General features: G+C 43.5%; 1 protein-coding gene and 1 long non-coding RNA gene across 3 annotated transcripts; one reads left to right on the top strand and one right to left on the bottom strand.

Moving 5' to 3' along the window:
- The first annotated feature begins 222 nt into the window (after window positions 1-222).
- LOC143764333 (uncharacterized) lies at window positions 223-24,934 on the top strand. Its single transcript, XM_077249798.1, has 2 exons — window positions 223-538; window positions 23,843-24,934. Exons 1-2 carry the CDS (start codon window positions 403-405, stop codon window positions 24,613-24,615), a joined length of 909 nt encoding a protein of 302 aa, XP_077105913.1. The 5' UTR covers window positions 223-402; the 3' UTR covers window positions 24,616-24,934.
- On the bottom strand, window positions 537-9,343 carry LOC143764344 (uncharacterized). 2 transcript variants are annotated; one of them, XR_013213153.1, is made up of 4 exons: window positions 9,110-9,343; window positions 7,110-7,241; window positions 1,371-1,448; window positions 537-840 (listed from the first exon to the last, which is right to left on the bottom strand). It is a non-coding gene; the product is annotated as an uncharacterized LOC143764344 (long non-coding RNA). The 2 variants fall into 2 exon arrangements; XR_013213152.1 differs by lacking the exon at window positions 9,110-9,343 and having other exon boundaries at window positions 7,110-7,437.
- Window positions 24,935-26,212: the final 1,278 nt, after the last annotated feature.

Raw genomic sequence — 26,212 nt, 5'->3', positions numbered from 1 at the left:
AACATTTACCCTCCTTATAGACAAGACTGCTAAAAATAGAGCCAGCGCCTATAAGATATTTTCAAAAGGTAATACTCAGGTATTATTATAACAACCCTTGGGGTTAGTTCAGTCTGACAATGCGGCCCTCAGACCAAGCAAAGTTGTGCACTCCTGCCTTAGCCAATGTTCTTCAACCTTCCGGTTATGAAAGATGGGAAACACTTGGTACAAAATGGTAATGTCACACAGCTTAGTATAGCGCCAAGTCTGAAGCTAATGTTTTGACTAAATATGAGAAAATTCTCTTTGTAGGAACCTCTTAATAAAATCATTCTATCTGCAAGCATCTGCATATCTGCTCACAACACTTCTTCTGTCATCTCAGTTCTTGGCGGCAATTAAGGATCTTAAAGAATTGACATGTTCATCAGGACCCCTCACAACATCGACCACTTTAATCCTCCAAGGTTCATAAATACAGTTTTCCTGAAGACCACTCCAAACCATGCCACATTCTGGAGGCACCCAAGCAGTGTCGTACCCATGATCGTGCCAGGTAAGTCGCATAGGGTGTTGTTGACTGTCAATCTTCTTAACTTTTCCTACTCTTACTTTAAGCTTCAATACAACTTTTGGATCTGTTGTATTTAGTGGGTATCTTGAAGCCTTCTCCACATCTCTACTAGCATAAACTCCATTTCCCAACATCCCATCAGTAGAAACTGCAAATCCATTGTTGATAATATTATAAGCGGCATCTACTCTTGTCCCATGGTACATGGTGTAGAATCTTCTTCCAGGATGTTTTTCTGCCATTTCTTTGAAAGGAATATAAGTGTTCTTAGGAGAACCTGTGAACTGGAAAAGGAGTTTTCTTGTATTATTGTGGAACAACATGGAAGGATCATCAAATCCATAACCCAACATTATTCTTATGATAAGGAATACAAGGCCAAAGATTACTTGTGAAAATACATAGGATTTAGTCTAATTACTCAATACTTGCATCCAAAAATATCCACTTACAGAGGCAAACATCAGAAGCCGATAATAGTAAATATCCTAGGAAACCACACAATCAACTCACCATAAAGGATCTGCAATATGATATTTTGTTTGCAAACTGAACATTGAATTCTTTAGAAAGAGAACAGAGGACTGAAATAAGACCAGTGGAAGAACAATACTTAGGGAGGGAAGGGAGTTGATCGCATTAAAACTCTTCCGAATGTTTCTGCTGTGTGTTATTGGTTGCAACATTGGGTTATATAGTGAAAGTGCCAACAGAGTTCCTGATCTCCTGGTTTTCGTTTGTTATAATGATGCAAAAAAATTGTGGAAGTCACCTTAGAAGTATGATCTAATACATCCAAATGATTTTCACTCACCTGTTTCCTTTGGCATCGTCAAATACACATAGAGTAATTTGTTACCAGATGCTGGTGCTGTTCTCCAGGATCTTGGGTCTAGGAACCAACAAAGAATATCAATTAAAAGGATTGTCCATTTTGGGGGCATTTTTTAAACTTGAATGCATATAAATGTGCCTAAAAAAATGGGTGTCATTAAAATTTTTTCACTATTTTACTTCTATAACTGCTGTATCCCTTCTGTGGCGCACACCTCTGTGTACCTCACCAGAAATGCTACTCCAGTCAGGAGTACACAATGCAAGCATTTCCTCACAGCCTTTACATCAGAATAATAGCCTTTACACACCAGTTTGAATTAGTTCTGCCAAAATGGGCAGAATCGGGATTCAGCGTGGCTACGCCTACCCATGAAATTCTTTAAAAGTGCAGTTGGAGCGCCCCCACACCGCCGCAGGGCCGAGGGGCACCCGGAGCCGGGCCTCTGAGAGTCTCTGTCCAGTTCTGGGGTTGTCACGGTGGCTAGACCCGGTCCGTGGCCCTGTCTGTCAGTGGGGGACGTCCAGTACAATAAGTGGTGTTGTAACGGTGCAGTTGTGGGGTGCAGGTCGCGGTAAATAACGAGGACACCAGGTTGCAGTCTCTTTACCTCTTTACTGAAGATCTCTGAGTCCTCAGTCCAGAATACGGCTCACCAGGCTGCGCAAGTCCGGCCGGTCCAATGACACTTCCAGAGTTCTCTTCACAGGAGGAAATCTGTGCCTTCCCCCTAGCGCTATGTGTTGTAGTCCTTCCCTGCTGCACTTACGGAAAGTACCCCACAACTGTTGTGTCTGTTTCTTAAGTTCCCTCACAACTCGACTAGATGATTTTCTGCTAATCCTCCGTCCCTCCCTGAGGTTCGGGTAGGAACGGCACCCGTTTGACGGGTAGGCCTGGAGTTCTTCCGGGACCCTAGAGACGCCCCTCTCCCACAATTGCCTCCCAAGACTTCATAGGTGATTTGAGTTAGACAGCCCGCCTGAGACTGACTGTCCTGCCGCTGTTTGGAGTATTGCTTGAAGCTGAATGTTATTCTACTCCCTCGGCGTTCCGGCCACCGGTAGTGCGCCTCAGTAGGATGTTGCTTCGGTCTTACAGCACGACTCCTACTGGTATTTCTCCTTTGCGTGATCCCGTTTCTCACTCAGCACAATCTATCTCTCTTCTAATCCTTTCTTGGGCACCGCCGCTACCCGGAGCAGGCACGGTCCCGTTACGTTCGTTCTCATTGCCAAGCCTCTGTCAGGATCCCACCCCTGACAGAGACCCTACTGTATCTTCCCCTACAACACCCTCTGCCACAAGGTGTTGCCTGGTTCCAACCCAGTCAGCTTTCTGATCTAACTTCCTGCCTGACCCCCAGTTTACCCACTATGGTGGGGAGTGGCCTAATGAATAGCACCCTTAGCTCCCCCCCGGAGGCCCGGCTGTGAAATGTATTGGTGTCTGTGATACCTGATCAGATGAACTCCTTCAGTGCCATGGGACGCACCATAGCTCCCCATAGTGGTGGAGCCACAGTACTGCAACGACCAGGACTCTGGGGCGCTGCACTCCCCCCTGGTTAAACACAGTACTCCGGGACTGGGAAGAAAACAACAATACAAGTTTAGCAAAAAGACATACAATTTTGTTGAGTGCAATAACAATAAGTATACTTGAACAGGCTTCCCTTTATGGGAGGTAAGGACACTTGAACGTTACAAACATGGTTAAATAACATAGCAACATGCTATAAATAACTCTTCTTACCCAACCGGGTATTCTACTAAGTGCAAAAATTGCTGAACAATACTTTAACGTTGCCTTTAAGGACATACACTCTGTATCCACTAAAGACCTTCCTATAATCACATTATAAGGTAATTTAACTTTTTCACTCTCCTTCTTTAAATCTGCAGGACCTACTGCCTCTCCTTTCTGTTACAGGACCGCCCCGTTCAGCCAGGGCCTACCGCCTTTTCAACTTCTATACACAGTATAGATCATAACATTACTTTCAGTTTTAGAAGCACTGAGCCATCTACGTATGGCTCCTAGGAGGACTCACTTCCTAACCCCTACGGGTTCACTTTCTGTCCTCTGTAACACATTATTAACTCTTTCTTTACAATAAACTAACTTTCTATGGAGGACTCAGGGTTTACCTTCTATCCCCACTTTCTATCAACATTATCAATCATTCCTTTTCTTCCGAGAAACATCATCATCATTTCTTCACAATTAACTGGTTGGATACATATAACTTTCTCATGTACACATTATCATCACTTTCTTTCATCGAACATTATTGCTACCTGTCTTAAAGCAATATCACCGTTTAAGTGCAACAATTGAACATCCCCTTTAAGAAGGGACCAAGTCTCTATGAGGTAGCATTTCTTCTCAAGCTACCAGTCCTTACTCAGCAAAGGTTCCAGTGTGGTATCTTCACAAAGAGTCCTTCTTTAAGTAAAACCAGTAGGGAGCACCTTTAATAAGGTGCTAACTATATACAAAAAGTTCGCATCATGCACTGTTCATGATTACAGCAGTTCTTTTCAACTAAAACTTGTGCAAAAACTTTAGAAAAACAACCAAAAACAAACAATAGGGATCCCGGGTCAACAAAGGGATCCCTTTAAAAAGTTAACCCTGAACGGGTTTAGCAGCAAACAGTAAACAAAGGGAGAACTATTTACATTGTCAAAGCATTCATGCTTACTCATTTTGGCGCAGCAGGTGGTTTCCTCCCGGGCCTCACCAAGCCAACGGGCCGTGCTGCCTCACCAGGAAGTGGCTCTGGTCCCAGCAACGACAAGATCCCTCGCCGGGATGCTCTTCTCACCGAGGATCCTGCACGCCCCCAAGGCACACGGTGGGTCCGGGTTCTCTGCTGTTCTGCTGGGTCAGGTTCTTTGGCCTTTTCGGCGGGAGGTTCATCGTCGGATGTTTCAGCGGTGGCCTGGAGCGCAACGCATCGCTGGACGCCCCGTGCCATCCAGCCAGCTTCGCCTGTTGCTCTCCTCTACCGGGTGTAAGTCACGGCATCACCGGGCTCCAGGTCGCGAGCAAACCTCCCTCCGCAGTGCTCGACCTCCCTCCGGTCCACGTGGACTTGTAGCGGCTCCCCGATCTCCTGGATAACCCCTCTTCCATATCGGGGGTTAAAGGAGACCACCACACCCCAGTGGGACGATGGGACCTCCGCGACAGTGGTCAAATCAATCTGGGCTGCCGGTTGCGGTCGGTTCCGCCATGCAGCCATCATGCGCCGCAGGTGCTCAGCCTCCGGCAGGATCTTCATGCCCTGTGCCTGCAGCGTACCTTCAGCCGCGGCCGGGTGGGAAGGAACAGGGGACACCGGAGATAGGTGGACTTCTGTGGGCCGACCCAGCCGGGCAAGCACGCGAGCATCGGCCTCCACGCGTCGCGCTATCTGGCGAGCCTCGGCTGCAGCTACACACTCCTCCGATGGTGGCAAGGGGGATCGGCCCACCGGTAGCTCCGTGAGGGTCAGTTCCCGCAACGCTGGTGCATCTGGGGCTGTGTCAGGCGGTGCAGCCTAAGGGCTGGATCGGATCAGTCCCCCGCGGGATTCTCGGTGTCGCCATCTTTGCTCCTTCTTCGGTGTCTTCTTCCCGCGGTCTCTTTCGTGGGCGGCCCCGTCTCCATGGTCTCCACCCTCCAAACAGGATTAGGAGGCGGACCTCGGCTGTTGACGGACACGTCCTCAGGACCAAGAAATGTTTAGACTGGGCGGCCATTGTTCTTCGCGCTCTCTAGCTCGTCTACGCCTACTCCACACCCCTCTTCTTCTCCTGCGCCTTTCCTCAGCGCGGCAATGGTGGCGGTTTTGGCGGTTAATGGCACAGCACAGGCTTTCAATAAAGTACAGTCCAAGCACAATAAGTCACAGTTCCAAGGCACACATGACCTGATTCTTCAGGCTTAAGTAAATCCTGTTTGTGACGCCAAATTGGAGCGCCCCCACACCGCCGCAGGGCCGAGGGGCACCCGGAGCCGGGCCTCTGAGAGTCTCTGTCCAGTTCTGGGGTTGTCACGGTGGCTAGACCCGGTCCGTGGCCCTGTCTGTCAGTGGGGGACGTCCAGTACAATAAGTGGTGTTGTAACGGTGCAGTTGTGGGGTGCAGGTCGCAGTAAATAACGAGGACACCAGGTTGCAGTCTCTTTACCTCTTTACTGAAGATCTCTGAGTCCTCAGTCCAGAATACGGCTCACCAGGCTGCGCAAGTCCGGCCGGTCCAATGACACTTCCAGAGTTCTCTTCACAGGAGGAAATCTGTGCCTTCCCCCTAGCGCTATGTGTTGTAGTCCTTCCCTGCTGCGCTTACGGAAAGTACCCCACAACTGTTGTGTCTGTTTCTTAAGTTCCCTCACAACTCGACTAGATGATGTTCTGCTAATCCTCCGTCCCTCCCTGAGGTTCGGGTAGGAACGGCACCCGTTTGACGGGTAGGCCTGGAGTTCTTCCGGGACCCTAGAGACGCCCCTCTCCCACAATTGCCTCCCAAGACTTCATAGGTGATTTGAGTTAGACAGCCCGCCTGAGACTGACTGTCCTGCCGCTGTTTGGAGTATTGCTTGAAGCTGAATGTTATTCTACTCCCTCGGCGTTCCGGCCACCGGTAGTGCGCCTCAGTAGGATGTTGCTTCGGTCTTACAGCACGACTCCTACTGGTATTTCTCATTTGCGTGATCCCGTTTCTCACTCAGCACAATCTATCTCTCTTCTAATCCTTTCTTGGGCACCGCCGCTACCCGGAGCAGGCACGGTCCCGTTACGTTCGTTCTCGTTGCCAAGCCTCTGTCAGGATCCCACCCCTGACAGAGACCCTACTGTATCTTCCCCTACAACACCCTCTGCCACAAGGTGTTGCCTGGTTCCAACCCAGTCAGCTTTCTGATCTAACTTCCTGCCTGACCCCCAGTTTACCCACTATGGTGGGGAGTGGCCTAATGAATAGCACCCTTAGCTCCCCCCGGAGGCCCGGCTGTGAAATGTATTGGTGTCTGTGATACCTGATCAGATGAACTCCTTCAGTGCCATCGGACGCACCATAGCTCCCCATAGTGGCGGAGCCACAGTACTGCAACGACCAGGACTCTGGGGCGCTGCACAGTCATTTTTAATGCCAGAGATGTTTTTCCAGTCTCTGACTAGAGTACCATTTCTGGCAAGGTACACAAAGGTGCACGCCATAGAGGAGATGAACCAAATTCATTAAGTGTGTTCCTCTTAATGAATTTCACTCATACCAGCTATGCCAGTTTTAGTATCTCAGCCCCTATGTACATGTATCATGGCCTCATAGACCTTCTAGGCCTTACATGAAGACTCAGAAATCCCTCTTGGACAACCACTCTCATGTAATAATAAAGAAGTGAAAGCATAAAACCAATTGTAAAAAATTTTCAATAAAACTTTTATGAAATGGTTATGATTTAAAGAGTTATGCTCATCTTCTGTGTTCAGGAAAGCATGACTCTTTTGCCTCTAGTTTCCTGGACTTCTCGCTTTCCAGGGAATGAAGTTCTCCTGACCACTAGCTTATGTAGTGTCTCCCTTCCTCCATACCGATGTGCAGGAATCCTCCTCTCCTGTCTCTTTACAGTGCATGCTCCAAAGCAGCATGGAGGATATTATATAGCAGTACTGAGCAGTGTAGCTGTGATTGTGAATCAAGCATTTAGGGAGAGAAAAAAAACACTTACTAGAAAGCAGCAGCATAGTTGGAATTTGTCTCACTCTGCTTTTCCATCCTTTTCATAGATTTTAATAGGCAGGTGTAATCCGATCCCTTGTTGATGTGGAAGTTCTTATTTTGACCCAGATGGTTTCTAGCTCTTTTACAGTGAATGATGAGTTTAGGAGGCAAAGGGAAGAAAAGAAGTGTTCATAATTGGAGAAAGAAGCAACTTTAGGCAGCAGCTGTAATTTGATCCTTCACTGAAGACAGAACTGTTTATAGATTTGAGCATTTTCTTGAGAGTAAAACAGTGCAATAAAAGTAGGAGAAGTCTTTAAAAAAAATATGGAAGAGTTTTCCAGAATTGCTGGTTGTATTCATCATGCCTCCCAAAAGTAGCAATAAAAAAGGTAAGAAAAATGGTACCTATCATAAATTATAATAATGACAGGTCACCTGCTTGCCACAGCACTCAGAAAGTATGATTGAATGGCAACTATACAGTGAGAATACGGTATGTTGCTGGCCAAGTATACAGACAAGAGGACTGTCTTTATCGATCACAATTCACATATTGGCAGATCCCTGGGTCCACCAGTTTGTGCCCAAATTTATGATATTGCTGCACCCAAGAACCCACTTTACAATTTTTGTAGTATTTGTCTCCAGTGCCACATGTTGGATATTAAATAGCATAATTTTGGAAAGATGCACTTTTCACTGTGCTCCAGGTACTAAACATTCAAGCTTAGGGTCAGAATGATTACTATACCTCTCGTAATGAATGAAGAATGCGGTGGTTTAAAGTCGGCGCTGCCCAAGGTTCCAAAAATGCGATCACATGCGGAGGTGAAGCATGAATGCAGTTTATTTTCCAATGTGTTTCAAGGTTCCCAAATTTTTTCATCACAAACCACAATGATTTCGTCCCGATGAAGAGGTTTGGAAGCCTTGAAGCGCGTTGACAAATAAACCGCATTCATGCTTCACCTCCGCATGTGATCACATTTTTGGAACATTGGGCAGCGCAGACTTTAAACCACAGCATTCCTTATTCATTGCTTTGTACCTCCTTGGTGATCCTGTTGCAGCCTTTACATGCTTCTATAGGTGTTGTGGCTGCCACAACCCTATCAGTTGAGCGTACCTATAGCATCTTATACTACTTGGCTATCAGATAAGACCCTATCTGCGCTTTTGGTCTCCCCAGCTCTACGGTTTGTTTTTACTATACCTCTCGTGTCATTTTCAAAATGTGGTCAGGATCTCAGCAGATGCACAGGGTGTCCACAAACATTTCCAGCAAAAATTGTGCTCCAAAAGCCAAATGGCAACCCTTCTCTCTTGAGTCTTTCATTGTGCCCAGACAACAGTTTATTTAAACATGTTGATTCAACAAATGCCACCAGATCAGGCAGAATTATTATCTTCCTTCGATGGCACTGCTGGAAAACTGAACACTTCTTGCAAGGTTTCCTTGAAGATTACATCTGATTTCTAGAAGTCCCAACAGTAGGATACCTTGCTGATAGGTGATTTTTCCAACCAGAAGGAATTGTCTAGGATCGCATCTGAGTTGCATCAGACATCTGGGGTCTTGGGTATGAATTCAACCAAGAGTAAAATTTTCATGGAGCTTGTAAATTCTTTTGGGGTTTTCTATGGGTTCATCCCACACTCCCCAAAACATCGGATAATCTGATTCCTACAAAACTGACCTTAGTGTTTATTTCTCACATAGAGAAAATTAGATAGTGAGCCACATTAAGGGCATGGACTGATATGATTGGTAAAAGTCTGCGGACTGTGGTCTGAAACATGTTGGTGTAAGTAGAAAATCCTTTCAAACTTGGCTAGGAGCTTTCCTTCAACAAAAATATTAAATAACTAAAGTTCTCACAATATAATAACTGGAATTTCAGAGTTGACAATATCCATCGGCACCCATTACAGATCCATGTACAAGTGTCACCTTACTAAACTACTGTATATAATGTAACCGTCTCCACAGTGGCCGGTGCTCACCTGGTTCTGTCATCTTGCCTGCATGACGGTGTAGAGGGCTTGGTATTCTGGAATTAGCTACGATCCTTGAGACTCTTCATATGAGTCGCAACACAATTCAAAACGGGCAAAAATAGGTACAGTATGTCCACCATAAAAGCCGATTCTTAGGGGACTTTCCTCTTCGTTGTCTAACCTACATACACAATTTCCTGCAATGTAAAATCCTTTTACATACTGAGCTACTTACAATTATTATGTGTTATTTTATTGTAGCTTTGAACTTTGGACTTTAAAGCCGAGATAACCTGCTGTAAAAAATTTTTCTAAGAAACCTGCCCCGGGCTCATTAGACCATATTTGTAGTCAATCAGGTTACATCTATGTGGCACTATAGGTGTCTATATACATTAGTCTAAACTTGATGAAAATGGATGTTTCCAACCATAACTGACATTCTTTGGCTGAAAGTTAAAGAGCACCGGCATCCGAATTTACCCCTAGAAGGTATTAGGAGTGCTTTATCAGATTTCTGATACCCTCTTTAACTCCTTCACTGCTTTTGACGTACATGTATGTCAAAAGGAGTAGCCTTGCCATTAATGCGGATTTGCACACCGAGCTTGAATCTTTCCCTGCACATGATGACTAATTTAATCAGCCATCATGTACCTTTAACAGCTTTGGGTGGAATGAAGGCATGACCGCAGCTGTTAATTTGTTAACTGCCACGGTTAATCTCTGACATTGACATTTAACACATGCCAGTTCTGAGCTCGTCATTCCACCCACCCCATCGGCATGCCCCTGACATGATCACAGCGCACAGATGGGATGCCATGACACCCGGAGGTCTGTTGATGACCACCTGTACCTGTCATTACGATGCTCTTGTGAAAGCGATCCTATGGCCATGATTTTCGCTATATATAGCACTGCTATGTATAGTACAAGAGATCTGGCGATCGTAGCTTCAAGTCCCCCCTAAGGGGACTATTAAATACAGTAAAAAGTGAAAAAAAGGTTTTAAAGAAATGAAAAAAATAAAAAAGTTGAAATCACGCTCTTTTGCCCCATTAAAAATAAAACAAAAAAATACACTTATTTCGTATAGCTGCATTGGTAATAGTCTGATCTATCAAAATGTAAAACAAATTAATAAGATTTGTAAATGGTGTAATGAAAAAATAAAAATGCCAGAACTACAAATTATTGGCAGCCACAATATTGCAATAAGATGAGATCAAAACATCGTATTTACCCTAACATGGTTATCAGTAAAAACATCAGCTGAGGGAACAAAAACATGCCCACATAGACCCAGATGCTGAAAAATGAAAACGTTCCGAGTCTCGGAAAATGGCAACAAAAGAAAAAATATATTTTTTTAACAAAATTTTCTATTTTTTTTTCACCAATTAAAAGGAGTAATCATATTTCCGAGTCAGTTTTACCACAGTGTGAATATCGTAATAAAAAAAAAAAAAACAACACAGAATTGTCTTTTTGCAATTTCAATACACTTGGATTTTTTTTTAACTGCTTCTCAGTGCAGTACATGATAAAATGAATAGTGTCATTCAAAAGTACAAGTTGTCCCACAAAAATAAACCCTCATATGGCTATGTGTATGGAAAAATAAAAAAAATAGTTATGGCTCTTGGAAGTAGAGGAGGCAAAATTGAAAAAACAAAAATTTGAAAATTGCCCAGGGATGAAAGGAATAATGAAGCCTGCATTATCTCCAAATCCTAAATATAAGTGTTTAAAAGTAATGGGGTTGATTCATCAAGGCTTTTACGCCCCCCCCCCCCCCCCCAAAAAAAAAAAAAAAGTGTCTTTTTTTTTAACAATGATCAGTTGCTCAAAATGTTGCTACTTTTGGCATTTTCACGCCAGTTTGAAACAGCTCTGCCAAAATGCTTGACCTTCAACTTTGCTTGTTTGTCAGAACGATCCCTTTCGAGGATTAGTTGTTTCCATCCACAGGATCCCATTTTTATGAAATTTTTCTTTTGATCACATCATTTTCACTTTACTCTTCACAGAATTGCCCAAGAAGACCCCACAAGTATTAGGCTAATCTAGTACTCTACCGACGACCCCTACACCCTCGTTCAAAAATGATCAGATTACTTCATTTTCCCATTGAAATATGGATTTACTTCAAAATTGTTCCATGGGAGATGTACCCACTTGATGATATGCTGCACCCAAGCACCAAGAAGTAAGGGTACTATCTTGCTCCCTTGCCAGACAGACAAGGATAAAAAAAAGTTCCCTACGCGTTTCAAACACTGTCAGTGTTCTTAGTCTAAGAACACCTACATTGTTCAAAAAAGCGTACTGGACATCTTTCGGTTCCTTCTACATAAAGATATTATGTGGAATCAATGTGATTCAGTGGTCATTTATAGTGGAAAAAAAAAATCACAGAGCGTGTTGTATATGTACGTTACCAGTGATGTGTTTAAAGGGGGCTGGCTGGATGGTTCATTTCAATAACTAAGTTCGTCCCTGTTCTCTGTCACAGCTGATTTTTAATGGAAAAAACATCGTGAGCACTACTGTAGCAGGTGCCAAGGTAGGTTCCCAAGCCATAAAGCGGTATATAAAATACTCTTGTATTTATGGAGACTCGTATATCCTATGAGACAGAAAAGGAGAGAACATGGTTTAGCTGTAGAGAGAGTGAAACACTATTTGCACAGCATACCTCATCAACCAAAGTCACAAGTACTCTTTTTGAAGAATGAGTGCACATTCTTATACACACTCAAAAATCTTGTGAAATGCCTCCAAAGAGGATGTTAAACTTACAAAAGATGATCCAGGACTATATGTAGCTTGGAATGGGATTTTCGACAAGTTTATGTAGGTAAGATGGTCAGTGGTCACACTCTTCTGGCAATATCATGTATATCTGCATGTGCCTTTATTGCTCCTTCTAGGTTCCTCCCTTTCCCCTCCCTTTGGTCAAGATTGATTAATTGATATGTGTCTTTTTTGACCATATAAGTAAATATATAACTTCGTTCTACAGCTGTAAAAAAAAAAAAATCATGTCTGTAGATAAAGATAGCTAAAAATGAAACCTGAACTAGTCGGCAAGTTAATAGATGGTGGTGCAGTTCCCGGCTGCATTCTCTTACATCTGGTGAGTACATATTACAGTACGCACATGGGAATACATAGTATTGGGGGTAGTACAGACATACCGTATATGCAGCCTTGTCAGATGCACAAGTGCTCAGTCACATTACTTGTATCTGAGTCACAACTCTTTAGTGATTGTTCTGTTTTCTCCAAGTGTAGTTTCTCTTCTTCTCCTGACATCTGTCTGCAGTCAGAAGATACCATTGTACGCAGCTAAATATTTGCTTTTCTTGAAGAAGGCTCTTTCACAGGATTCAAACTCACAACCTGTAGCATGGCAGGAAGAAACATTAGTAAAGAGCCACAGACTGCATAGCAAATTGTAGTGAGAATTTTCTCTGCCAAAAGATCTAAATATCATTCCTCTTCCTTACAGGCATATTGTACTGGTAAAAATAACTATTTTAGAGGCAAAACAAAAGTCACATCTTTTTTACTTTTTAATTACATGATACAAGTGTGACATTTTTAATACATTTTTTTTTAAAAGAAATGTCATAAATCAGTTAATAACATGGATATATTCGGCATCAGTGTAACTCTAGCAACCCATACAATATAGTGAACAGTCTATTTGCAGTGATTGCTAATGATGTTCTTAAAAAAAATTATATATTATATTATTAATATATAATTATATTAAAATTATAAATTATATATTATATTAGTATAGCTGTTAAAGCAATGAATGAATTAATTATTTGTAAAAAATTGACGTTGAGTCAACAAGTGCATCATAAAAATGTGCGTCTGAATATGCAGGTATATGTGTGCATGTTATAGGCTGACTTGGTTGGGGTAGTGATATTGCAAACACTAGGGGCAGCATCAGGCAGGTAGCGTAGTCTGGATAGCCAAGGAGACGATACACAGAAACAGCAATGTAGTTTGAAGTAATAAGCAGGAATCGTAGTCAAGGAAGCCAGAGGTCATTTACCAGGAGCAGTAGTGTCGTTTGAAGAAATAACAGGTGGAAGGAGGCTTGACTAAAGGCAAGTAGCTCAATAATCACACAAGGAACTGAGAGCAAGGCCAGGTTTAAATAGGGTGTGAAATCAGAATGTACCAATCAGGAACTCAGGGTGGTGACCAACAGGAAACTCAGGGAGGAGACATCAGCAACATAGGTTCAAGTATTTGGATAAGTACTAACTGTCCAGCGAGCTGAATAGCTCAGAAGGAAGAGCTGCCAACTGGTGCATAGGAACTGCTAGGTTTGAATCCTGACAATGTATTTGTACTATGTGCATGTGTGTGTAGAATAAATGTGCATGCAATATATTAGCTTGTGTGTATTTTATGTATGTGTGCCTAATGTTAATAAGAATGTAAGTGGGTGGGATTTGAAATGGGTGGGTGTAGACCAAGGGTACTCCTAAATCCCACTTACCCATGACAAATTCTTGCCACTTTTACAAAATAAATTTTTGAGAAAACATGCTTTTTAAAGCCAAAAAAGAGGGGTGCAAAGATGTAGATGAATTGCCCCAAAATGCCCCATAGTACATAAACATGCAGGAAACGGTGATTGACACTAACGGCTGTAATTACTTGGTTTATGCTACAGATGCTGAAGTCAACAGTGTCAATAGTGTCAAATAGGTTTTAAAGAGGAAGTGTGCTTTAACACACTGCACAATCTACTGCTTTTTTATTGTTGAATTATCCTTAGGATAGAGCATTAGTAATTGATTGGTGGGGATGTGACACTATTGGCGCCCAGAAGTTCTCACATGCAGAAGGGAAATTGCAGCTCTGTCATTTCTCTGGTGGTATGGCCAGATACTGCAGTTTCATCCTCATTCTTTTGAATCCATAGTACCTGGCTGTGATGGAGCTGCTGTGTTCTAGCAACATTTGAGAACATACGGCTGTCGCCGCCATTGGCAGCTGATCAGTAAGGGTATCGGGTGTAAGGTGTTGTACTCCTAATAAAAAGATATTTGTCACTAATAAAGTAGTGGCCAACCCCTTTAATTTTTAGAATATACAGTGGGGCAAAAAAGTATTTAGTCAGTCAGCAATAGTGCAAGTTCCACCACTTAAAAAGATGAAAGGCGTCTGTAATTTACATCATAGGTAGACCTCAACTATGGGAGACAAACTGAGAAAAAAAAAAACAGAAAATCACATTGTCTGTTTTTTTTATCATTTTATTTGCATATTATGGTGGAAAATAAGTATTTGGTCAGAAACAAAATTTCATCTCAATACTTTGTAATATATCCTTTGTTGGCAATGACAGAGGTCAAACGTTTTCTGTAAGTCTTCACAAGGTTGCCACACACTGTTGTTGGTATGTTGGCCCATTCCTCCATGCAGATCTCCTCTAGAGCAGTGATGTTTTTGGCTTTTCGCTTGGCAACATGGACTTTCAACTCCCTCCAAAGGTTTTCTATAGGGTTGAGATCTGGAGACTGGCTAGGCCACTCCAGGACCTTGAAGTGCTTCTTACGAAGCCACTCCTTCGTTGCCCTGGCGGTGTGCTTTGGATCATTGTCATGTTGAAAGACCCAGCCACGTTTCATCTTCAATGCCCTTGCTGATGGAAGGAGGTTTGCACTCAAAATCTCACGATACATGGCCCCATTCATTCTTTCATGTACCCGGATCAGTCGTCCTGGCCCCTTTTTAAACCCTATATAAACACATTGCACCAAAAGGGATCGTACCAAAAAAAACCTTTATTGGACAAAATACACAATTAAAATATTAACAATATTAATTGGGATACTCTGAAGGTGACAACTACACCAGAGCCGCAGGCAAGAGGAAAAAAGGACATGCTTGGTATCAAAGTAAGAAAGAGCCACCTCTGTATCAGTGCATATGTACTAGTGATCCACAAAGTTATAACACTAGGCTGGTAAAAAACGTCCAGTAAGCACATAACACCAGAGCAAGGAAAGTATGAAGTTATAAGAGCATGATTACCTCAAAACCTGCGGCGCCACCCCTCCGCGCGTTTCGGCGTGCGTGCCTTCTTCCGGGGGAGTCACTCCTTCGTTGCCCTGGCGGTGTGCTTTGGATCATTGTCATGTTGAAAGACCCAGCCACGTTTCATCTTCAATGCCCTTGCTGATGGAAGGAGGTTTGCACTCAAAATCTCACGATACATGGCCCCATTCATTCTTTCATGTACCCGGATCAGTCGTCCTGGCCCCTTTGCAGAGAAACAGCCCCAAAGCATGATGTTTCCACCACCATGCTTTACAGTAGGTATGGTGTTTGATGGATGCAACTCAGTATTCTTTTTCCTCCAAACACGACAAGTTGTGTTTCTACCAAACAGTTCCAGTTTGGTTTCATCAGACCATAGGACATTCTCCCAAAACTCCTCTGGATCATCCAAATGCTCTCTAGCAAACTTCAGACGGGCCCGGACATGTACTGGCTTAAGCAGTGGGACACGTCTGGCACTGCAGGATCTGAGTCCATGGTGGCTTAGTGTGTTACTTATGGTAGGCCTTGTTACATTGGTCCCAGCTCTCTGCAGTTCATTCACTAGGTCCCCCCGCGTGGTTCTGGGATTTTTGCTCACCATTCTTGTGATCATTCTGACCCCACGGGGTGGGATTTTGCGTGGAGCCCCAGATCGAGGGAGATTATCAGTGGTCTTGAATGTCTTCCATTTTCTAATTATTGCTCCCACTGTTGATTTCTTCACTCCAAGCTGGTTGGCTATTGCAGATTCAGTCTTCCCAGCCTGGTGCAGGGCTACAATTTTGTTTCTGGTGTCCTTTGACAGCTCTTTGGTCTTCACCATAGTGGAGTTTGGAGTCAGACTGTTTGAGGGTGTGCACAGGTGTCTTTTTATACTGATAACAAGTTTAAACAGGTGCCATTACTACAGGTAATGAGTGGAGGAAAGAGGAGACTCTTAAAGAAGAAGTTACAGGTCTGTGAGAGCCAGAAATCTTGATTGTTTGTTTCTGACCAAATACTTATTTTCCACCATAATATGCAAATAAAATGATAAAAAAAACAGACAATGTGATTTTCTGGATTTTTTTTTCTCAGTTTGTCTCCCATAGTTGAGGTCTACCCTTGATGTAAATTACAGACGCCTCTCATCTTTTTAAGTGGTGGAACTTGCACTATTGCTGACTGACTAAATACTTTTTTGCCCCACTGTATATTCTGCAATCCATAAGCTTCATGTCCTTTAGACACACCTTCGGATTAGATAGTTTGGTACACCATCTTTAAACTGAATTGAAAAGTAAAGGTGATCAGAATTCAATGAAGAGAAATCTGCAAAAAAAAAGGAAAAAAAAACATACATTGTTGGAGACACAAGGGTCAGTGGATGCTCTCATCCGCTAAGCTGGCAGTCTTTAGAAAGACTACACTGGCCAAGGCTCATCCCACTGAATACCCGTACTTCTTCACCGTGGGCAGATCACTACTCAGACACCATGGGGTGAGGGTACACACTACGGTAAGATTTTATTGGATCACCAACAGTCAACAATATATAGTATATTCCCAGCAAGTACACAAAATGGTGCAAATGACTGTGAGTCTGTGCCTTCTGCTGGCTCACCAGGGATTAGAACCTCCATGAGTTCGACATCCAGGGCCAACTACCCCAAATACTTGCACCCAGCTTTTGGCGGGCACTCTCAGACGGTAGTTAGTGACAAGCTTAGGAAGCTGACCAAGTACAATGAGGTATGTGGCCAGATGACCTGATTGTCACAAGCTGGGTTCTTCAAATGACTTCGTAGATTCAGTGATAAGCTGTGGAGCAAATCTGTATTCCATCAGCTGGAACTGTGGTTCCTTGGCTGTCGTCCTGAAGAATCATCCAGGTGACGGGGCAAGCCCCTTTTATATCCCACAGCTCTCATTTCAGGTCACTATCCCACAGGATTGGGGGAAGATGAGGGTAAGTAATTCGATTGTTCAATTAGACTGCATATTTGTCCTCCAAGTTGTGCAGACTAGTACACCATAGGGGGCTAATGCAATACGTAATCAGCAGGCATTCCACAAATAAACATACAGCAAGCGTCAACGGACACTCTCACAAGAAACAATGGCTCATGTCCCTTGATCTACTGAACAAAGGAACAGTACATGGGGCATAATTAATAATTATTCACCCTTGCACCAATGGCCAGATTGATGCTGTGTTGTCAAATAGTTTTTTCAAAAGCCTTCATGATTCTACAAACTATATGTTGCCCTGTGTCTGTCATGTCGGACGCTGTTCACACTAGGGCGTCCGACAGACAGCGGTAATTCCACATACATCCACTACACGCTCAGTGGCGTTGGCTAGACTTTATCCAACTTGCTATGGGTTAATCTAGCTGGTAATTTGGTTGGAGGCTGGGTCACGCCCACGGCCTTTAAATAGTTGTGCTGGACTTTGGGGCGTCGCCGATTATAGCTTTTGCTTTGTGCCTAGTGATACTGGTCTGGAGTGGTGGTCTTTGTAGGAGTATCATATCTGGTGGAGTATTATCCTTTTGTCATATTCCTCCTTCCTATATTTGTATTAGTTTTGCCCTGTTGTTGTGAATTTACTTTTTGCTCCCTCTAGTGGTTACTAGTTTTTTGACTCTGGTTTTTCTGTCATTCCTTTTATCCGCACCTGGGTCGTTAGTTAAGGGTGTTGCTATTTAAGCTCCCTGGACCTTCAGTTCAATGCCTGGCAACGTAGTTATCAGAGCTAGTCTGCTGTGCTCTTGTCTACTGATCCTGGTTCCAGTTATATCAGCTAAGTCCGCTTTTTGCTTTTTGCTATTTTGTTTTGGTTTTGTATTTTTGTCCAGCTTGTTCCAAATATATATCCTGACCTTTGCTGGAAGCTCTAGGGGGCTGGTGTTCTCCCCCCGGACCGTTAGACGGTTCGGGGGTTCTTGAATTTCCAGTGTGGATTTTGATAGGGTTTTTGTTGACCATATAAGTTACCTTTCTTTATTCTGCTATCAGTTAGCGGGCCTCTCTGTGCTAAACCTGGTTCATTTCTGTGTTTGTCATTTCCTCTTACCTCACCGTTATTATTTGTGGGGGGCTTCTATCCAGCTTTGGGGTCCCCTTCTCTGGAGGCAAGAAAGGTCTTTTGTTTTCCTCTACTAGGGGTAGCTAGATTCTCCGGCTGGAGCGTGTCATCTAGAATCAACGTAGGAATGATCCCCGGCTACTTCTAGTGTTGGCGTTAGGAGTAGATATATGGTCAACCCAGCTACCACTGCCCTATGAGCTGGATTTTTGTATTCTGCAGACTTCCACGTTCCTCTGAGACCCTCGCCATTGGGGTCATAACAGTTTGCCAGGCCAGTATTAAATGTTTAATGCATTGCAGAAGAGGGATTATAAGAAAGAAGATTCTGAGTTTTTTTTTTTTTTTTCTTCTTCCCCTTTACCTCAGAGTGGCTATGCTTGCTGCAGACATGAATGTCCAGACCTTGATTACAAGTGTGGACCAGCTGGCTACTCGTGTGCAGGGCATACAAGACTATGTTATCAGTAATCCTAGGTCAGAACCTAAAATACCGATTCCTGAACTGTTTTCCGGAGACAGGTTTAAGTTTAGGAATTTTGTGAATAATTGTAAATTGTTTTTGTCCCTGAGACCCTGTTCATCTGGAGACTCTGCTCAGCAAGTAAAAATTGTTATTTCGTTCTTACGGGGCGACCCTCAGGATTGGGCTTTTTCGCTGGTGCCAGGAGATCCGGCATTGGCTGATATTAATGCGTTTTTTCTGGCGCTCGGTTTACTTTATGAGGAACCCAATCTTGAGATTCAGGCAGAAAAGGCCTTGCTGGCTATGTCTCAGGGGCAGGACGAGGCTGAAGTGTACTGCCAAAAATTTCGGAAATGGTCCGTGCTGACACATTGGAACGAGTGTGCACTGGCCGCTAATTTTAGAAATGGCCTTTCTGAAGCCATTAAGAATGTTATGGTGGGTTTTCCCATTCCCACAGGTCTGAATGATACTATGGCACTGGCTATTCAAATTGACCGGCGGTTGCGGGAGCGCAAAACCGCAAATTCCCTCATGGTGTTGTCTGAACAGACACCTAATTCGGTGCAATGTGATAGAAAAATCGCAAATTCCCTCATGGTGTTGTCTGAACAGACACCTGATTTAATGCAATGTGATAGAATCCTGACTAGAAATGAGCGGAAAATTCATAGACGCCGGAATGGCTTGTGCTACTACTGTGGTGATTCTACACATGTTATCTCAGCATGCTCTAAACGTATAGCTAAGGTTGTTAGTCCTGTCACCGTTGGTAATTTGCAACCTAAATTTATTCTGTCTGTAACTTTGATTTGCTCACTGTCGTCTTTTCCTGTCATGGCGTTTGTAGATTCAGGTGCTGCCCTGAGTCTTATGGATCTGTCATTTGCTAAGCACTGTGGTTTTACTCTTGAACCATTAGAAAATCCTATTCCTCTTAGGGGTATTGATGCTACGCCATTGGCAGCAAATAAACCGCAGTATTGGACACAGGTTACCATGTGCATGACTCCTGAACACCGCGAGGTGATACGTTTCCTGGTTTTACATAAAATGCATGATTTGGTTGTTTTAGGGCTGCCATGGTTACAGACCCATAATCCAGTCCTGGACTGGAAGGCTATGTCAGTCTCAAGTTGGGGCTGTCGTGGTATTCATGGGGATTCCCTGCCTGTGTCTATTGCTTCTTCTACGCCTTCGGAAGTTCCGGAGTATTTGTCTGATTATCAGGATGTCTTCAGTGAGTCTGAGTCCAGTGCACTGCCTCCTCATAGGGACTGTGACTGTGCTATAGATTTGATCCCAGGCAGTAAATTTCCTAAGGGAAGACTGTTTAATCTGTCGGTACCTGAACATACCGCTATGCGTTCATATATCAAGGAGTCTCTAGAGAAAGGACATATTCGTCCGTCTTCTTCCCCTCTTGGTGCGGGATTCTTTTTTGTGGCAAAAAAGGACGGATCTTTGAGACCTTGTATTGATTATCGGCTTTTAAATAAGATCACTGTCAAATTTCAGTATCCTTTACCGCTGTTGTCTGACTTGTTTGCCCGGATTAAAGGTGCCAAGTGGTTCACCAAGATAGATCTTCGTGGTGCGTACAACCTTGTGCGCATTAAGCAAGGTGATGAATGGAAAACCGCATTCAATACGCCCGAAGGTCATTTTGAGTACTTGGTGATGCCTTTTGGGCTCTCCAATGCGCCTTCAGTTTTTCAGTCCTTTATGCATGACATTTTCCGGAAGTATCTGGATAAATTTTTGATTGTTTATCTGGATGATATTTTGGTTTTTTCTGATAATTGGGATTCGCATGTGGAGCAGGTCAGGTTGGTCTTTAAAATTTTGCGTGAAAATTCTTTGTTTGTCAAGGGCTCAAAGTGTCTCTTTGGTGTACAGAAGGTTCCCTTTTTGGGGTTCATTTTTTCCCCTTCTGCTGTGGAGATGGACCCAGTCAAGGTCCGAGCTTTTCTTGATTGGACTCAGCCCTCGTCAGTTAAGAGTCTACAGAAGTTCTTGGGTTTCGCTAACTTCTACCGTCGTTTTATCGCTAATTTTTCTAGCATTGTGAAACCTTTGACGGATATGACCAAGAAGGGCTCCGATGTAGCTAACTGGGCTCCTGCTGCCGTGGAGGCTTTCCAGGAGTTGAAACGCCGGTTTACTTCGGCGCCTGTTTTGTGCCAGCCCGATGTCTCACTTCCCTTTCAGGTTGAGGTGGATGCTTCAGAGATTGGAGCAGGGGCCGTTTTGTCGCAGAGAGGCCCTGGTTGCTCTGTTATGAAACCTTGTGCCTTTTTCTCTAGGAAGTTTTCGCCTGCCGAGCGAAATTATGATGTGGGCAATCGGGAGTTGTTGGCCATGAAATGGGCATTTGAGGAGTGGCGTCATTGGCTCGAGGGTGCTAAGCATCGTGTGGTGGTCTTGACTGATCACAAAAATCTGATGTATCTCGAGTCTGCTAAACGCCTTAATCCGAGACAGGCCCGCTGGTCATTGTTTTTCTCCCGCTTTGATTTTGTTGTCTCGTATTTACCAGGTTCAAAGAATGTGAAGGCCGATGCTCTTTCTAGGAGCTTTGTGCCTGATGCTCCTGGAGTCGCTGATCCTGTTGGTATTCTTAAAGATGGAGTTATCTTGTCAGCTATTTCTCCGGATCTGCGACGTGTGTTGCAGAGATTTCAGGCTGATAGGCCTGAGTCTTGTCCACCTGACAGACTGTTTGTCCCGGATAAGTGGACCAGCAGAGTCATTTCCGAGGTTCATTCCTCGGTGTTGGCAGGTCACCCGGGAATTTTTGGCACCAGAGATCTGGTGGCCAGGTCCTTTTGGTGGCCTTCCTTGTCAAGGGATGTGCGGTCATTTGTGCAGTCCTGTGGGACTTGTGCTCGAGCTAAGCCTTGCTGTTCTCGTGCCAGCGGTTTGCTCTTGCCCTTGCCTGTCCCGAAGAGACCTTGGACACATATCTCCATGGATTTCATTTCTGATCTTCCGCTATCCCAGGGCATGTCCGTTATCTGGGTGATATGTGATCGCTTCTCAAAGATGGTCCATTTGGTTCCTTTGCCTAAGCTGCCTTCCTCTTCCGATCTGGTTCCTGTGTTTTTCCAGAACGTGGTTCGTTTGCACGGCATCCCTGAGAATATTGTGTCAGACAGAGGATCCCAGTTCGTTTCCAGATTCTGGCGATCCTTTTGTAGTAGGATGGGCATTGATTTGTCGTTTTCGTCTGCTTTCCATCCTCAGACTAATGGACAGACGGAGCGAACCAATCAGACTTTGGAGGCTTATTTGAGGTGTTTTGTCTCTGCTGATCAGGACGATTGGGTGACATTCTTGCCGTTGGCTGAGTTTGCCCTTAATAATCGGGCTAGTTCCGCCACCTTGGTTTCGCCTTTTTTCTGCAACTCTGGTTTCCATCCTCGCTTTTCTTCGGGTCATGTGGAGCCTTCTGACTATCCTGGGGTGGATTCTGTGGTGGATAGGTTGCAGCGGATCTGGAATCATGTGGTGGACAACTTGAAGTTGTCACAGGAGAGGGCTCAGCGCTTTGCCAACCGCCGCCGCGGTGTGGGTCCCCGACTACGCGTTGGGGATTTGGTATGGCTTTCTTCCCGCTTTGTTCCTATGAAGGTCTCCTCTCCCAAATTTAAACCTCGTTTTATTGGGCCTTACAAGATATTGGAAATCCTTAATCCTGTATCTTTTCGTCTGGATCTTCCTGTGTCGTTTGCTATTCACAATGTATTTCATAGGTCCTTGTTGCGGCGGTACATTGTGCCTATAGTTCCTTCTGCTGAGCCTCCTGCTCCGGTGTTGGTTGAGGGCGAGTTGGAGTACGTGGTGGAGAAGATCTTGGATTCTCGCCTCTCCAGGCGGAGGCTTCAGTACCTGGTCAAGTGGAAGGGCTATGGTCAGGAGGATAATTCCTGGGTGGTCGCCTCTGATGTTCATGCGGCCGATTTAGTTCGTGCCTTTCATGCCGCTCATCCTGATCGCCCTGGTGGTCGTGGTGAGGGTTCGGTGACCCCTCACTAAGGGGGGGGTACTGTTGTGAATTTACTTTTTGCTCCCTCTAGTGGTTACTAGTTTTTTGACTCTGGTTTTTCTGTCATTCCTTTTATCTGCACCTGGGTCGTTAGTTAAGGGTGTTGCTATTTAAGCTCCCTGGACCTTCAGTTCAATGCCTGGCAACGTAGTTATCAGAGCTAGTCTGCTGTGCTCTTGTCTACTGATCCTGGTTCCAGTTATATCAGCTAAGTCCGCTTTTTGCTATTTTGTTTTGGTTTTGTATTTTTGTCCAGCTTGTTCCAAATATATATCCTGACCTTTGCTGGAAGCTCTAGGGGGCTGGTGTTCTCCCCCCGGACCGTTAGACGGTTCGGGGGTTCTTGAATTTCCAGTGTGGATTTTGATAGGGTTTTTGTTGACCATATAAGTTACCTTTCTTTATTCTGCTATCAGTTAGCGGGCCTCTCTGTGCTAAACCTGGTTCATTTCTGTGTTTGTCATTTCCTCTTACCTCACCGTTATTATTTGTGGGGGGCTTCTATCCAGCTTTGGGGTCCCCTTCTCTGGAGGCAAGAAAGGTCTTTTGTTTTCCTCTACTAGGGGTAGCTAGATTCTCCGGCTGGAGCGTGTCATCTAGAATCAACGTAGGAATGATCCCCGGCTACTTCTAGTGTTGGCGTTAGGAGTAGATATATGGTCAACCCAGCTACCACTGCCCTATGAGCTGGATTTTTGTATTCTGCAGACTTCCACGTTCCTCTGAGACCCTCGCCATTGGGGTCATAACACCCTGTGCACATTATAGTGTATTCCTGTGTGTCTGCGGCGTGGTGCGTTTTTCAGTTTTCCCTGTCTGTGCTTTCTGTGGGGATTGGTGTGTGGTCTCTTCACTGGGTGGCGGGTGGTGGTTTCAGCTTAGGGCTGAAACAGGAGACAGGGTCAGGCCTGGCGGCCCAGACATGCGCACCTTTAGTGTAACTTCTGGGAAAGGGACAGACAGGGTTTCCCTAGCCTGAGGGATATCACAGGGGCCCGGGTACTCAGCCTTAGTCTACCTAGTATCCCCGTGACAGTATTCCACTCACCATATCACTTTTCTTTATTACAGTAATCATGGCACTTTACACTGGATATTTATCAAACTTAATTGAAGATATTTGGAGAGAAGAGTTTTCGCCGGGATTTCAGGAAATTTTTCTCAGCAGTTCTGATCTGCCACAAGATGGAAGGATTTATGTAATGTACCACGGAACCACATATTCTGCAGCTAAAGACATCATTATATGCGGATTTCAGCAATCTGAATATGGAATGCTGGGACCAGGGGTCTATGTCAGCAGAGACATAAACAAAGCTCTGAGATACCCACTTTACGACAAATCAGATCAGGTTGTCCTGAAGCTCAGAGTAAGTGTAGGCAGGGTAAAGAAGATTAATTATAAAGGTCACCCTCTGCAGATAACATGGCATGAACATGGCTATGATACTGCCTGGGTGCCACCATATTGTGGAATGGTTGACAGTGGGCTGGAAGAGGATTGTGTCTGGGATCCCAGAAGAATCAAGGTAGTTGGCATTGCCAAAGCCTTGCCACAACATATCCAGGAGCTGAATTATTTGCTTGTAATAGAGCAAAGCCTTGTTGGTGATGAAAGTTACAAAAGTAGAGAAAGCAACGAACTTTACAAAAGCGATGAAACTGGAATAAATGACGAATTTTACCAAAGTGATGAAAGTGACGAAATTTACATAGGTGACATTTTCACAAGGTACAAAAGTGGTGAAAATGGCAAAAGTGAAGAAAGTTATAAAAGTTGCAATAGGGATGAAAGTTATGAAAGTGACGAAAGTGATGGATGTTGTGCCTGTGTTCTTAGTTAAAGGGTTATTGCCAAAATCACAATGTGATATTATTATGTACAGATATATTTAGTCATTTGTGCCAATATACCGTAAGTCATTTTTAAATCAGGTGATGTATCAATTTTTGCTGTTTGTTCCCTTGAATGGCTCTTCCTTAATTTGCTTAGTGCAATCATGTTTTTAACAGTGATACCTGTATGGAACATAATGTTTGGTTCTGCTGGAATGAGCTTTTTTAAGTTAGGGTCCTTTTTCAAAAGTTACCCGTATTTTGTAAGAATTTTAGAATACTTTGATTGCCCTTATTATAAATTGTAATAAAATTATATTTCCAGTGGTTTCCATCATCGTGTTCTTTTTTTCATTTTTTTTTTTTTTACTACATAAGCAATTGTTTTGGGTCAACTCTAGAGTTTTTTGGAAAGCTGTCTATATAATTGTTTTAGGGCACAATTTTCAGAAAACCTTTTCTTTAATAATTCAGATTGACTCATATAGTCTTCTGTTGATATGCAAATGCTCCTGATATGGCGAAATTGACTCAAGGGAATGATTCTCTTCAATTTGGGAAAATACCCACTATGGAAATCGAAATAGCTAACTCCATCTACGGGTTTAAAATGTGCTTTAGTTATAATGGATTTGTTTACATGGAATAACATTAAATCTAGGAATATTCTCAGCGAAATGTGCAGTAAAGGATAATCCACACCTATTGTTATTTAGTAATTCAACAAATTAAGAAGCTTCTGAAACAGTGCCACACAAAAAAAACCAGACTGTCAATATAATGATGGTAATATTTAATATGATTGTTATAAACATCAGATGTAATGAGCAATAAGGACTCGAATTGCCCCATGAAGACATTTGCAAAACTTGGGGTGAGTCGAGTCCCCATCGCTGTACCAAGTTGCTGTAGCTACAGTTTGCCATGAAATGAAAACAAATTATGCAAATTATGAGAAAAAGCTTTCGCTCGGACCGAATATTGAGATTTGTGGATAAATAAGGATCTATTGCTTGAAGACCAGATTAATTGTCTATACTTGAATACATACAATGACATAAACAAAAAGTCATCCTCCCACATTATTTCCCTAGTTTCTTTAATTAGCTGGGTAGAATAACTTAATTAGGAAGGTAATTGAACTACCAAATCTTGTAGGGAAAGATCAATGTAATGCAATAATGAATTGAGAGAACCAATCCCTGATATTATAGGGCATCCCAGAGGATTTTGGGGATTTTTATGGACATTGGGGAGATGCTAGAATATAGCCCTATTTGGGGAGGAATTGGTAAGAAAACGTTTGTTTGTTTTTTATTTATAATTTGGCACTTAAAAGCATTATTATTACGTTTCTGATATTCAAGATCATTGGTAATTTCCATAAAATATTTTTTATCTGATCATTCGTTTTCAAGGATTCAAGAGCCTTTTTTGAATAGCGGTTTAATTGCCTGTGCTGGACTGTTTTGACTTAATAGATTCCTAAATTCTTCTTCTATTAAAGAAAAAAAAAGTATCAAGATGGTGACCCCTATGATGTACTGGGCAAAAGTTGGAACTGGTTTTCACATTCTGATTTATAAAATTGTCACCTACCAGGGT

Source organism: Ranitomeya variabilis, chromosome 4 (genome assembly GCF_051348905.1).
Source record: "Ranitomeya variabilis isolate aRanVar5 chromosome 4, aRanVar5.hap1, whole genome shotgun sequence".
NCBI lineage: Eukaryota > Metazoa > Chordata > Amphibia > Anura > Dendrobatidae > Ranitomeya > Ranitomeya variabilis.
Note: the sequence above shows the minus strand (reverse complement) of the source record. Positions and strands in the feature narration are given on the sequence as shown.

What these genes read in the sequence shown, in the direction of transcription:
- LOC143764333 (XM_077249798.1), top strand. Translation starts at nt 403, where the DNA reads ATGTTCATCAGGACCCCTCACAACATCGACCACTTTAATCCTCCAAGG. An exon ending in CGTACCCATGATCGTGCCAG is followed by an intron (nt 539 to 23,842) that starts GTAAGTCGCATA and finishes TCTTTATTACAG; the next exon opens with TAATCATGGCACTTTACACT.